This window comes from Atta cephalotes (genome assembly GCF_000143395.1).
Source record: "Atta cephalotes unplaced genomic scaffold scaffold00038, whole genome shotgun sequence".
In the NCBI taxonomy this organism is placed as follows: Eukaryota; Metazoa; Arthropoda; class Insecta; order Hymenoptera; family Formicidae; genus Atta; species Atta cephalotes.
In genome coordinates this window covers 400,572-415,609 of record NW_012130102.1, presented here as the reverse complement: position 1 = coordinate 415,609, position 15,038 = coordinate 400,572, and the positions used below count along the sequence as shown (strand labels likewise).

The 15,038-nt window shown below is 35.5% G+C and overlaps 3 protein-coding genes across 3 annotated transcripts in view; 2 read left to right on the top strand and 1 right to left on the bottom strand.

The window, feature by feature from the left end:
- Positions 1-2,882, top strand: part of LOC105621935 (protein LMBR1L) — an 11,349-nt gene extending 8,467 nt beyond the window's left edge. Inside the window, exons 2-8 of the mRNA XM_012203372.1 lie at positions 270-373; positions 448-574; positions 729-797; positions 934-1,063; positions 1,164-1,521; positions 1,845-2,076; positions 2,623-2,882. Of these exons, the coding sequence (XP_012058762.1) occupies positions 270-373; positions 448-574; positions 729-797; positions 934-1,063; positions 1,164-1,521; positions 1,845-2,076; positions 2,623-2,882 (1,280 nt within the window). The remainder of the gene's footprint in view (positions 1-269; positions 374-447; positions 575-728; positions 798-933; positions 1,064-1,163; positions 1,522-1,844; positions 2,077-2,622) is intronic.
- Positions 2,883-4,849: 1,967 nt separating this feature from the next.
- LOC105621934 (yrdC domain-containing protein, mitochondrial) lies at positions 4,850-6,717 on the bottom strand. Its single transcript, XM_012203371.1, has 2 exons — positions 6,667-6,717; positions 4,850-5,614 (listed from the first exon to the last, which is right to left on the bottom strand). The coding sequence occupies exons 1-2, from the start codon at positions 6,715-6,717 to the stop codon at positions 4,850-4,852; spliced, it is 816 nt and encodes a 271-aa protein (XP_012058761.1).
- A 2,483-nt stretch (positions 6,718-9,200) lies between these two features.
- On the top strand, positions 9,201-12,914 carry LOC105621876. The gene is made up of 6 exons (XM_012203315.1): positions 9,201-9,298; positions 9,672-9,789; positions 10,103-10,456; positions 10,865-11,131; positions 11,482-11,738; positions 12,125-12,914. Exons 1-6 carry the CDS (start codon positions 9,201-9,203, stop codon positions 12,912-12,914), a joined length of 1,884 nt encoding a protein of 627 aa, XP_012058705.1.
- The last annotated feature ends 2,124 nt before the right edge of the window (positions 12,915-15,038 follow it).

The window sequence follows — 15,038 nt, the reverse complement described above, 5'->3', positions numbered from 1 at the left end:
TATATATATATATATATATATATATATATATATATATATATAAAAGATGAAAGATTAAAGAATTGATTAGCTTTAAAAGATTAAAACATTAGTAAAAGAAAAGAAGAGTAAAACAAGAACGATGAATTCATCTGATATAATTGAGGATTGAATCATTCAGACGAATTCATCGTTCATATCTTGTCCTCCTCAGTTTATATCTCTATAGTAAATTTGTAGTTTACATTTCGTAAATGTTATATCATAACAAAATTAATTTCCATTGACAGGTCTATGGAATCATGTGTTCCTATTCTCGAACTTGTCGCTTTTCGTGTTTCTGCCTTTCGCCTATCTCTTCACGGAATCGGAGGGTTTCGAAGGCCATAAAAAGGTGAGATAAAATTCTGAAAAATTCTTGATAACAAGTTCCTAAATCTTTTTTTTATGATCATTCTGCAATCATAGGGCGTGATGGCGAGAGTATATGAAACAGTGACAGTTCTCTGTCTCTTGGGTACTCTCGTATTAGGAATGACCTATGTCTTGTCGGCCCTGTTGGATTATCAAAATTCAAGTTTACACACATTGCTCAGTAAGTAATACATATCATGTCATAGAATGTCGTATTTTTTACAATTTAGATATATTCGTATACATTTACGATATTCGTCGCGATTTTATCAGCATAGTTACATAAATTCTACTGACTGAGTGAGACTACTGACGTGATATAATCTACTTTACAGATTTATGGAGTTATTATTTGCCTTTTCTATATTCCTGCGTCTCGTTCGTCGGCGTAGTAATGTTATTACGTAAGTATCGTACATTTTCGCACAATTCTACTACGCACAATTCTTTACGCAGAGAAAAAAATCAATTTGTGATATTTTTCAAACATAAGATTTTTCCTGAGAATTTACTCTAACTGGTGAATTATTCATTCCTCAGTATGCACTCCAGTGGGTTTCGTACGACTGTTCGATGTGGCGGGGTCGTTTCTTGTTAAACCCCAATTTCTAAAGAACTTAGATGAGGAGTTCTTCGCGTATAGATTAGAGGAGGACTGCATCCGCAGAAGGTATCATCTCTTTCTTTCTTTTCCTTATATTTTTATGTATATTGAATCACACATTGTCTAATGTTTATATACGTATATATACAATTCAGCTTATATTCAGATTACAGCACGTAAAAGCTACGGGGAAGTCATATGTATCGCCGGTGCCGATGTCGCCGGCGACGAATTGTGGCTGGTTGCCGCACGAGGACGATGAGCCACTACTGTGCATAAGTCCGAGTCTGCTGTGTCTGAGGAACGGTGCTCTGCAAAAGGGTCTTTCTCAACGGCTAGATGATGTTCAGAAGCGGCGACAGTTGCTGGATCAACAGCGGAGGACCTGGTGGGTCCGGCGCACGCTACTTTATCCGGTAGCGATGCTGGCGCTGCTCGTTCTATCCACCGCCACGGCCCTATTAGCAGTGCAAAACACTATAGAATTACTGATAGGCATCAAGGCGTTGCCATTGAGCACGAGGGTTCGTATTTATTCTTCCCTTCCTCTGAATTAACCGAGTCGTGAATTTTACTGCAATTAATTTGAATCATCGTTATTTTATATTAATGATGAATTATAAATGAAATTTATAAATTTTGCGTGCTACAATTAAAAAGTCGATGAATTTATTCTAACAAAAAGAGAGAAACAAATTTCTCTCAACAAATTTATTTCACAAGTAAATTATTTAATAATTTTGTTCTGTGATGACATTTTTATTAACTAATCTTGTTTCATTTTTTTTTGTACAGTATGAATCTTAATTTTACTTGAAAAATCATAAAGTCGTTTTTAATTTGACAGCAATTTACGCTCGGCATCAGTTCCCTGTCCAAGCTCGGACCCATCGGTGCAGCCATCGAGGTGGCAGTGATTCTTTATCTGGCCGTAACTAGCGCGATCGGCCTGTACACTTTACCAGGCGTGAGAATGGTCCAACCAAGGTTCCGCTCCACGCCACTCACACATCTCATTGCGAATTGCGCTCTCTTGCTTGTGCTAAGTTCGGCATTACCGCTGTTATCGCGAATACTAGGTAAGACACGAATTGTCTGGATGTTTTTATTTATATCCCGCACGCAATATGTCTCAATTCCAGTCATCCTACTCAATTATACTCTGAAATAATTGAAAATTAATAATAGATCTGCTTGTTATTTCTCGTTCAAATAATATAAATATATAATCTGGAGTGCGTTTAGGAATTCAAAGTTTTATCATTTTATCCTTGTTCACCGATAATCCTATTAAATAAAAATAAAATGAATGGATCCTGATAAAATTTCTGAATGCAACCCTGCATATTTATAGAGTTTTTTTTTATTAATGTCATTTCAATAATGAATTCTTCGATTAATTTAGAATCAATATTTTTATTAATAAAGATGTTAAATACAAGTAATTTTCGAGTTATAAAGATTCGCGAACGAAACATAAAAAATAATTATGTTATAAATAACAAATTATTTGTTATTATAACAAAAATACATTTAAAAGAAGTGATACTAGAGAACAAAGTTTTACATGATTAGCATTTTTTAATGCTACTCTGCTCACGTTTCTTCTATTCCGTTTTTCCCAGGAATGACAAACTTTGATCTACTGGGTGATTTCGGACGCATCGAGTGGCTCGGTAACTTCAAACTCGTTCTCCTCTACAACCTGATCTTCGCGACGGCGGCGATCAGCTGCCTGACCACCAAGTTCACGGCTACTGTGCGCAAGGAGATCTACGCCCGTCTAAGGAGCAGCCTGCTCGGCATCTTTAGGACCACGAGTGTCACCGCCGACGCGAAGAAATATTCACCGTCGTCAGGGATATTTTCTATAAAGGAAGATTAGACTGATTTGTTATATTATTATATAATTAATATAAACAAATAGAGAGAGAAAAGAGACGCCGGGACCTTGCGAAAGTTTGCCTGGTTTTTTATGTTCTTGCATGCAGAATACAAGGAGCCTCTCTCGAGCTTCTCGAAAACGTGAGAAATTTATATCATATACGACGCATGAAAGAAGAACGGAGGTAGAGAGTTCTCGAATTTGCCGATCTTTGGACGTGCCAATCCTTCGATGCTTTAGAACTCTTGGACTCCTGGTTCGTTAGATTCTCACGTGCTCGAGCAATCATATCGAGGTCCTCTGTATTTTCATATTCCTAGATTCCGAAACTGTTAGTTTGTTTTAATTTTTTTAAGAATTCATGCATCGAATATATAAAATATATTAAATATATGACAGTATATTTAAATGAAGACACCTTGCGTCGTGTCTGAGAGATTGGTTTTTCCAAGGAACTAAATCGATTACGTTGAAATCATCGGTAAACTTCATTGGCAATCCGTTCTTTTTTAAAGAGTCAGACACTTTTGCACACTTTTGCTCCCGTGCCAATCGAAAATCGCTGCATTGAAGAGCCAACGAAACTTTCGTGAGAGCCTAAAAGTTTATCGCTTAGAATAAACGAACGCTAGTGATTATTTGTAATTAAGATGCGCGAGGCCAGTTAAGGACACGTCCGATAAGGATAACAAGGCGGTCATATCCGTAATACATAGCATTAAATATTTATTTATTACATTAATACTAATTTTTAAGAATATATATTTATCCGAGCACGGAAGAAGGACTCGCCAATCGAACGAGTTTATGTATATACATACGGCAATCGAATGATTAATTTATAATGGATGACAAGGACTGCAAGGAGGATATGATACGATCTAAGTTGCGTATGTGCAAGGTATTGAGTGAAATTTTTCATCAATAATATATCTGATAAAAATCTATCCTCCACGGAAAGAACATTCGATGAATGTTTATTTACCTTCGAATGTCTTTCTATTTTACAATTGCCAGCTGTCGTACATAGAGGGAGAAATGCAGTTTCAATTTAAGTAATAAATGACTGCTCGAAATAAAAACCTAAGAAATATTAACTAGATTATAACACGAAAGCGTAAGGAATTGTTTAATGTTTAACATCTCGTGCGGAAAAAGAAACGTTCTTAAACTGAATGAACCGTAAAATGAGATTTTAGGAGACTTATACATATTCTAATTGTATAAAACGTATATACATTATAATAAATCGCACGATTTTTTAAACACTTGCGACGAGATGATGAAGAAAGCTAACGAAACTGTTTTATATATATAAGCAGGAAATTATAATGATACAAATTTTGAAAAATATCTTTCATTTAAAAAAGCCGCCCTGGAATCCATCTTTGGAACAATATCACAGATTTATTCTTTTTAATATCTCATTGGAAAAACCTTATTTATTATCATTCATCATTCTACTAAATCAGAGTAACAAAATATTAAGACAGCTCCGTGCTTCTTCTGAATCTATGTCACGTTTTAATTCTAGTTGCATTTTTACAAATATTTTTTTATTTGGCTTCTTTACATCATTTTCCTTTTGTTTTAATTTACATTGATTTAATCCTTCTGGTCTGTTTTGGTTTATCCAAAATGCAATTTGTTTTTTTACTAATATTTTTTATTTAGAAACTTTTCTTCGATAACTTTGTTAATGTAAAATCTCTTTTCTGTGACTTTTCCTGGGAAAAAAATGTTTTATATATAATTATATACAATTATACATAAAACATTTTTTCTCAGGTTTTTTAAGAATTTTTTAATCATATTGATCAAATAGTGATATTATATAATCATATCGTAAATATGAACACAGACAAGTAGGATTGTTTTATTTAAATACATCGTCACTATCATCAAATTAAATATAATTCATAGATAAATAACCTATTACTGCATAATGCCACGAATTCAATCGCGTATCATACTGTTGTGTTCATTTTCAGACGGTACTTTTCTAATATCCTGATGATGACATGCGCAGAAATACCGCGACGCACAATCGAATAACAACCGAGTTTCGACACATCCACCACGGTGGAACCGATCCTGCGCGCATCGATCTGTTTCTTGCAATTATTAGAGCTGTGGAAGACACCATCAAGCTCTGGCCATAATGCGCAAAACTCGTTTGGATGCAGACTGCTCGGTTCTTTGCTAACATTGGCACTGGTAAGCGCAAGTGGACCAACGATCTGGACGACACTGCGAATGAACTTGTTATTGGGCACACGGATACCCACAGTGTCGATACCTGGATTTAGATCCTTGTTCAGAGCAGGTGTGCGCCGCAGGCATATTGTGTAGGGTCCAGGAAGCAGATCTTCCAGCATACCAGTTGGAATGTCGTCTATAATGCCCCATATACCTACCTCCTTGACATTACTCAAGCAAACAGCCAATGGCTTTCTCTCGTCTCGTTGCTTGATCTCATATAGCCGCTGGACGGCATGTGAATTAGCAGCCAGGCAAGCAAGACCATACACTGTGTCTGTCGGCACTGCGATCACTTTTCCCTGCCGCAATAACTCTGCTGCCATCGCAACGCTCCGGTCACCGCCACAGAAGAAGTGCCTCTCTTTTGGTCCAAGCATCTTTATCTCTTCCTTAGCCTTATTCATAACAACTTTCATGGGACCCATTGAGCTGGGGCTCATGATATATCTAATGCTTGTCGTATTCCACTCCTGTAAAGAGAATAAGAAGAAAACCATTAAGAATTTTGTGAAAAAAAATCAGTAATATTGAAATAATCCTTAGTTATATAATGTCTTTCAGTTTTGATATATAAAAAAGTTCATTCTAATTGATTCGTTTTTTATTCTTTATTTATCAGATTTTATTTTAAATATTCATCGAGTCATTTCTTTCTTTCCTGAAAAATGAAATGTAATGTTTTATTTTTTTCTTCTTTTATCTAATGAGAATATAGATTTTTCATTTTTTTTATATCGACACCAAAATGAAAATTTACTCACATAATTAAAAAATTTTTTAAACACATTTTTTTGTCTACTTTATAAGTTGTTATATTAGATTAATTGAATTCTTTATCGCTTTTATATAAGAAAAATAAAGGTAATTATCCTCCCCCTCCTGGTTAATAAAAATATACTTATTCGACATATTTTTACTCAAAACGAAAGAATCTGGCAAAAAAACGCAATGGCCTCGTGAATAGAGTTATTGGAGATTTTAAGATAGCTGTCATCCCGATTCGATACAGCTCTATGTATACGTTCTGCATTAATAATATAGATTCATTGCTTTGAAAACACAAATTCACTGCTAATGCAAAAAATTTGTGTGCTTAAAGTGAATTCATGTTTGTAAAGCAGTGAATGTGTGAATTTTATACTATTAAAATTTCAATAACAAAAGATATACTATATAATAACATAAACTAGAAGCAAATTTATAAGGTATTAAAAGTAAAAAATTATTAAAAAACAGTAGTTTTGTGATTAAACGATACCTCCAATTCTAAGATGCACAATCTCTAATTTCTCTTCTCTGAAGAGATTCTATTATAATTTTACTTCCTTTCTCTTCTGTAAAAATATTTCTATTTTCTATCTCCTACATTCTACAGCAAACCCCAAAATAATCTAATCTTCCTTAGTTCCACTTCTAATTTAAAGTTTCTCCAGAAATGGCAATAAGAACAATTTATGTCAAACCTAATAATTTCAGAAGCATAATATTTTCCTCCCCCATTGTTACGATCCTCTTGAATTACCTGCGAGATTAGTCGACTCGCCACGTGTGAGCACACTCGTGATTGCAACATCTATAAAAGAGTGTCATAGGCTCATCGGCGGAGCGCGTTTGTAGCTGCCTGAAGTAAGCACGTGGATGTGAGCACTTGGGGCAACGTTCATCAGTCGAATCCACTCCCATCCACGTGGATTCAGCGTCAATGATATCAGCACGCTCCTTGCCCGTGAAGTAAATGCGTGAGCTTATCCGGGACCTTATTGGATAAATATATGGACACGTGGGGCATGCGAATCGATTGCCCGACGAATGCTCCCGAAACCTGAGAAGATTAGCACAGAACGGACAAAATCGCAACACCATCCTTTATTTCAGGAGCTGTCGAATCAATCGAATGTCTCGTATTTATTTTACAGTCTGCAGTCTGCACTCCATAGACACATACCAACAGATACGCCATAGAGCGTATAAATAATAAAGGTATTAAAGTCACTAGATTATAAAGTACCGCAATTGATTTCAGAAATGTCGCGTAAAAAGGGTCGGAGTGCATACACGATTTGAAGTACATGAGGGTAATACACATAAAAATGCTTAAGCTAATGCGATGATCACACGAGTGATGTGTACTTTCGTATTCCTGAACAGTACTTACATTGAATTGTACTTACACGTATCCTTCGTGCACTTTTATGCACAAAACTTCTACGACAAATAAATCCGTATTAAACTAAAGAACATTCGTATATTCTTTTGTTTCATAAATAAACTAATTACAACTAAAAAAACATGATTTACATACTTAATGACTTCATTTTTCCAAATAAAGAACGTAATACAAATGCATAAATTTGAAATGGCCGCGTTTCGCGTGAAAATGGATGCGAGTTTGCGGTATTTTATAGATCTGTGACTTAAAAAGGTATATTTTCATGCAACATTGAAACCATATAAGAAGTGTGTTCGGCAAATTGATGTAAATCTGAGATGCAAGCTAGCAGATGGCGAGCTTGATCACGTAATCTTCGAGCAATCCGAGTATCAAGAATTAATTCCGAACGCTACTGAGCTGTCCTTTAAAGTTAGACTATAAAATGAAATTGTTTATTTATGAATAAATAAAAGATATCTTATTAATTGAAAATGTCTTTCGTTTTAGTCGAAACTGATAATAATCTTATATATTAAAAATTGATTGTTATGCACATGAATGTAAGCAGACTAGCTCATATGCAAGGTGTGTTTTCTTAAAAGGAAATATTACATTGTAAAATAAATTTCAGCAATTTATAAGTTATATCATTTGATTTATATTCGTTAGAGTCTTTAATATATTAATACAGTTTGATTTTATTTCATTTTATATGTGCAACATAAGCTTTGATCTAAAAATTAACTAGCAAATTCTTTGTTTTCAAATACGTAACTTCGAATTTATAAAGAGGAAAAGAATTAAAAACTTATTTTCTTCATTAAATGTTATACCTAATGTACTCCATCAATTTCTATTTGATGGCATTTGTTTCCCACCAAACGAAAATGGATTAAAATGGATTGAAATTTTTTTCTATTTGAATGCGTATTTTAAATAGCAAATACTTTTTTTGGATTTAATTGGATTCAATTGGATGCAATTGGATTGAAAAATTGCATTTTCTATTCAAAATTTTGAATTGAATAGTATTTACAATGTACAGAAAAAGCTAATATTATTTTTAGATTGAAAGGCGTAGAGATATGCTCCATGCAATTCCTATAAATGAATAAAAATGCATTCAGGATTGAAAAGCATTCATTTTAACATTCGTGACTCAATATTTCTGAAAATCTGAATCCATTTCAATTCATTTCAATCCATTCTCAACGAGAACGGAAAAGCCAATCGGAACTCGCAATAGTAATAGGAGGTTCATTTCGCTTGTCTGCTTCTGTCTTTCCGCGAGCTCTGATTGGCTTCCGCCTTTCCACTTTCCGTTTTTCCGTCAAGATATGAACCCAGCCTTAAAGCACGTTCACACTTTGACGGAAAAGCAGAAAACGGAAAAGCAGTGGTCAATCAGAACTTGCACTGGTAGTAAGTAGTACAAAAAGCCGAAATTGTAGACCTATCAGCTAAAGTTCTGATTGGCTGCTTTTCCATTTTCTGTCAAGGTGTGAACACGCCTTTATATTTCTTCGTCATGTACCGGAGTATCGGCACGTGTCGCATTTTCGCGTATCGCGACAGCGGGGGGTCAAGTGACTTTGTCGAAGAAGGATAGTCATCTGGACGATTATAGGGTAAGCCTTCTCGTGAGAATTCCTCATCGCGTCCACGTCAACAGCCAACAGCATGCTCAAACCTTTTTATTATTCCTTATTAACAATCTTGAATGACAGGTCTTTCAGGTTATGACGTATCCTACCCCTCGATCGCTTGGCGGGACTGCCGAGATATGCGGTGTGCCGACGTCTCTACTCCGTGGATTTTAGGAAATCATCTTCCCGTTCACGCGGCGCATTCCTAAACACCGTTGTTTTAACGCATTTTTGATTCCTTTCTTTTCCTGCCGCGATATGGAGACCGATCGGAACGCGGCGTTCGATTTCGCGGCTATGTTCGCTCCGGTTCTTTTAATACTCGCTATGTTCTTAACGATGTTCTACAGGCTCAGGTAAGTCACTTGCATATTGCATATACCGCCAATACCGGCGTGTTTTATATATAGCCGTGGCTTAAAATATTGTATTTTTTTCTTTTATTAATTTGGAATTCTTTTACCTGTATATTGTTTCTTATTATAATAATTACCAATATACACAACAAGTTTAAATGATTTTTGGAACAAAGAATATTCCATGAATGTCATAAATCAATTTTTGAACTTAAAACGTTAAATAGAGGTCAATGAAGTACCTAATACCTTTTTGACCAATTTCTGTTTTGAAAGGCTATATGTTTTATTATATTACTCCCACTTTTATTGCTTTTGACCCACTCTTCGTTTTTAAGAGTGTACTAATTCATCGTAATTACGCATCTTTCAGGGCAAGATGGCCTGTGAAGGTGAATTGCTGGTTTTGCAATGAGAACACGAAGGTCTGGAGACAACATCTGAATTGGTGGTTGTGTCCTTGGTGTGAACAGTACAACGGGTTTTCCAAGGTAAATTACAGGGAGTTTTCCAACGAAAAACTTCTGTGTCATTTTGATACAGAAGCCATTCTGTCTTTATTTGATATTCAATCAGAAACAAAGACAGAGTGACTCCAAGTAGCAAAGCCTAATGATGCCTTTAACATCAATAAGATATCATTAAAATGTCATCTTCATTTTTTCTTTTTTTCTCTTCAACAATAAGTGCAATAAGTTCAATTAAAAAGTACAGGCCTGTCCATGTTTAGCTGTCCGTTTGTTGGAAAACAATTTCTTTTATTTTTTAATGTCCATAATGATGAATGTGAAATGTTTGTTCCAGAATGGCGATTATGCGTACGATATTCCAGAGCAGTACGTAACATCAAAAAGACATACGAGATATTGTAGAGTGTCCAAGGACAGTGAGAACAGTCACGTCCTCAAAGATAGTCTCTGTGCATGTTGTAACAAGCGGGAAGGTCTGAAATTATCGGAACTGGCCAATTTTGAGCCTAAGAATGAAAAACTCTTTAACACCGAGCTGAAAATATTTAAGGAATACCTAGAAGCGAGGTATCCGCTGTGTGACAGTTGCAAATTGACAGTGAGAGATGTGCTGCGCAGGCAGGCGGTGTGGCTGACTCGTTATAAGATGCTGTTTTTCAGGCGGAAACCGTTTAAAACGCTTATCAGTGTAAGTACATTTGCAGAAAAGACTGTTATAAGTAGAATAAGAGAAAGAATCCTATTTTCAGATAAAGTGGATCTTGGTGATTAATAATATTCCTTATGTAAATTTGAAAGTACATTTTTTTAGTTCTATAAATTGTACATCGATTCGGTTTGTTGGACTTGAAATGCAATCATATACCAGAGCTAGAAATACATCACAAATTACATTAATCGTTAATTTAATAATGATACTAATTAGTATTAATGCTAATAAATAAATAATCTTAAAATACTGCAAAGAATGACTCATTAAAGATTAATATTCGATGCCCTAACATTTATTAACGTTATCGTAAATATTTTTTAACGTTCATTGACTTGCAGTTGCAGCAACATTATAACAAATAATCATTAGTTAATACAATTACAGAACGCAAAAAAGTCGGAAACAGTCTTCCGAGTTATCTCGACGATTCTGATCTCAATGGTCATGTACAACCACGACTTTGTTTGGCTGCCAATCAGTGGACTATTTTTTCACTTGTGCGCTTGTTGGTCGAGCTCGATGAGAAAAAAGAGTTCCGATGTATTATTGATATTTTTATGGTTCTGCGTCATTACTCTTGTGTCCATAAAGGATTTGATGACTCTTCAAAATGCCTGGCTTACAACAGAACACATCGTGCAGTATCGCATGGTAAGCTCAATAAATGAGAAATTATTATTATATTATTATCTTGATACATCTCCTTTATTGCGAATTTGATTACGGCCCGCAATAGATGTACATTTTTCATTCTCTGCATTCTACAATATACTACTTTGTAACGTAATTTTTTGAAGATGACTCAAAAACGAATCGAAATCTGTAATGTAATTTTTTCGTTTTTTAAAACTATTTTTTATTATATTATTGTTTGTATATATTACATTGTATTTATATTAATTTACTCATTAATTTCATGTTTTAATTCTTACTTGCTCCTCTTATTATTGTTATTATTTTGAATACGTTTGCACATTCAGTTTATCCGTCTTTCTTTCTAGGTAGCGATTTGTGCATTTATTATAGCATTGGTGAATCTAAGATCCAGCTTGTATAAAAGTACTTCGACCAGTTCGGTGGTATTTAAGAAGATCAAGTTGCGCTCACGAGATGTTATTTCGCCTCAGCTTGAATATAACAGTCAAAACAGAAATAATATCGTTAAAAATGAAACGAATGGCTATATTAAACCGTCAGTCTATGTGGCGAGTGAATTATCTTCCACTGAAATCAAATTCAGTAAATCACATTCAGCAATGTAAGTATTTTACACATCACTTTCGCTTTTCATAATTCGTGAACGTTTTTACAAAGTTACCAGTTTCTACAAACTGGAAATCGGAAAAAAGTTAGGGAATTTTGCAAAATTTTCTGGAAAATAAAAATTTTTGGCCTGCATTAAAGAACTTTAATGCAAGCAATATCAACATTGTAATTATAATTCACATTGTGCTACGTCAAAATACTCTTTCAACGAAATATTTAATAATTTTTAAATCAAGATAAAAATACGAAAAATTTTTAAATATTAAAAGTTGAAAATTTGTCTAGAAATTATGAAAAAATTATAGGATTGTAGGATAAGAAATTTGTGACAATCTTGTTTTATTATTTATCTCTCTAGATTGTTATTTATTTCTTTAGATTGAGACAGAAATTGTCTACGATCACAAACGACGGTATCAATGGTTACCTAAATTCTGTCTCTCAGAATGATAGTCCACCGGATATCTGCTTAAATGACAGCCTGAGCTCCCTTTTCTTGAACGAAGATCCTCCAAAATACGACAGGATCACGAAAACGCCTGCGATTTTCGAGCGAAGAGTATACAGCGCGACGAGCTCCGAGAATCTGTTCAAGAAATCCGGCAGCAAACATAGATGCATTTTATCGCCACCGAAACTCAGATCGGTGACGCAGACTTCGTGGGTAGCGGGTGGTTATTGGCAGGAAGGTATGATGACCACCACGCTGCCGACGCTCTCGCGCTCGTCCAGCCAAAGTTCCGGCTTCGGATCAGTCGGCTCCTCCAATCTCGCGCCTTCCCGCGAGCCGTCCGTGCACGAGCTCGACCGGTGCTCCTCCGCTGCGTCGGAGATCTGGCGATGGTCATGCCAGACGCCACGGCCAGGTCCCCACGTCGCGAGGCACGACTCGCCGGTGCCCCGGCCGCAATCACGGTACTCCGATGTGACGGGCAATTACTCGCGAGCGGTGCCATCGCCGACGATCCGCACGATGTTCAATGCGGATGATCACGTTCAGGAAAGCTGCGTGCGCGGGTCGGACATTGGAGATGTCCAGAACGGTTCGGTGCCGGCATACGTTGGTCATCACACGACGATTGTCGCGAGCCCTGGCTGGCTCTCTGCGCTGCTCTGCGGCTCGCTGATACTGAATATGATAGTGCTGTGCACTACGCTATTACGTTAATGTCACGATGACCGGAAGCGCCATGCCCAGGGTCGTTCACTGTGTTCACGCGGTAATTTTTATCAATCGCCACGGCTATTTATATGATCGCTAGCATTAATCGAGTGCTCGGCAAGTCTGATCGTTCCGATCAAGAGAATCCCTCTTCATCATGTCCATTTTCTACCAATGAAGAGTAACTTCAATCTTAATTTAATTTGTTTTTACTTTTTCCTAATTTTTAGAAAATTGGAAAAAGATAAAAAAGTTTAAACGTACTTTTACAGAAAATAAAAATTCAGATTAAAGTTAATCTATATATTGGTAGAAATGGATATCAGTTATTTTCTTTCCTCGTCTTAGCGTATGATCTTCTACTGCCGATTTCTTAGGTTCTAAGAATTTAATCTTCGATTGGGATTATCTAGGGGTGATACAATTTACTGCCAATCGGAGAACGAGCGCAATGCTCCGTTTTTTACTGCCGGGAAAACAGTAGATAGATGACGTTACACTGCCATTGTACTTGCTCGTTGAACATATCTGCCAATTTTCGCATCTTTTTATTGGATATTTGTCCTAGAGACACATTGCGATGCTTTGACCATCGCCGTCTCGGAATTTCTGTACTGTGAATAGATTACTTTTTGTATTTACGGGAACATTTGTTCACTCGTATTCTTTAGCACCTCTTGTTCTTCTAGCGGTGCATGCCCACTTGCCATTCTCGAGAGACATGGTCTCTCGAATCTTAATTGCTCGAACAAGGGCTGGATTTTACGGGGCAATCCTCACTGAATCTCAATTTCACGAATGCGTAAAACGCATCTCCGATTTGTTCCACAAAGTACATTCCAAGTATGATACAATCTTCCGGACAGTGTTAAAATGTGTGGGGACGAAGACTATTTGCGCGTCTCATTTTCTGGAAATGATTTTGTTCGAAGAAACATTTGTTGCAAGGTCTTTCGTAATATGTTTTTATTCGTATTAGTATATACCGATTAAAATACACTTTACGTAAACGCTCCTCTTCGCAAAAATATCCTGGCAAAGGATAAGACGCGCAAATGTCTCTTTTTCATATTCTGTAATTAATACAAAAACTTCAAGCCTCAGTGATAAATACGTATATAGTTTTAGAAATAAGATAGGTATATTTGTTTACATGTTGCTCTGAATATCTCTTGTTTTCCATATTATTTATCGATAAAAAGACCGATTGTACATACTGTCGAGAACTTTGTAAAAAAAAAAAAAAGAGAAAAAGGAAAGATGTGCACTCTGCGATAATACGCAGGTCTCTTCTTAGCCCCTGGACTAGGAAACTTGTTGTAATAATCATGTTGCTTATTGTATTCCGATTATTGTATGTTTTGATATCTATGATATTGTACAATTCTATCAAATAAGAATAAAACGTGAACTTTTACAATACGATCTATTGACTATCGCTTTTAGTTTCGCCGAGACGAGGAAGATAATTTCTCAAATTGCACAGGTAAAAACTAGAAGTAATTTTATACAGATTGACTGAGAAACATTGAAACTTTCTGTGTGATTGTATAGTGGCTTTGAAAAATATAAAATGAAGTAACTTTGGACCAAATTGAAAAAAATGCCTAGACAGCAAAGAATATAAGACGTCTTAAAAACGTTTTTCTTCTTGTTAAAATTCGAATCAAAGTTACTTTACTTTATGATAAACTAGTAAAAGTTGAATTATCTCAGCTCGGATAGGGCAATACAGAACTTTTCGCACGCACGAGATGTGTGTATATGTATAATATATTTTTTTTATTATATTACCTTATAAATATATCTCTTTCGGAGATTACTTCGCCGGGACAATATGCGGTGCGACAATAAATAAATAAGTGAATACAGTCGTGTGATTTTCCCTTGTTCTTTGCTTTCTCTTCAATATAAGCACTGTCATTTTCGATAGTCGAATAATAATAATAATAATAATAATAATAATAATAATAATAGTAACGATATCTTAAAATTACGGTTTTAATTTCCGAGAAGAATATTGTATTACAATTTATAATAGTACCTTGTAGCTACAGCCTCTCTTCTACACCCTGCATACAAATTTACTACCACCTAGTGTCTAGGAAAAAAACGTTTAGAATTGTAGCT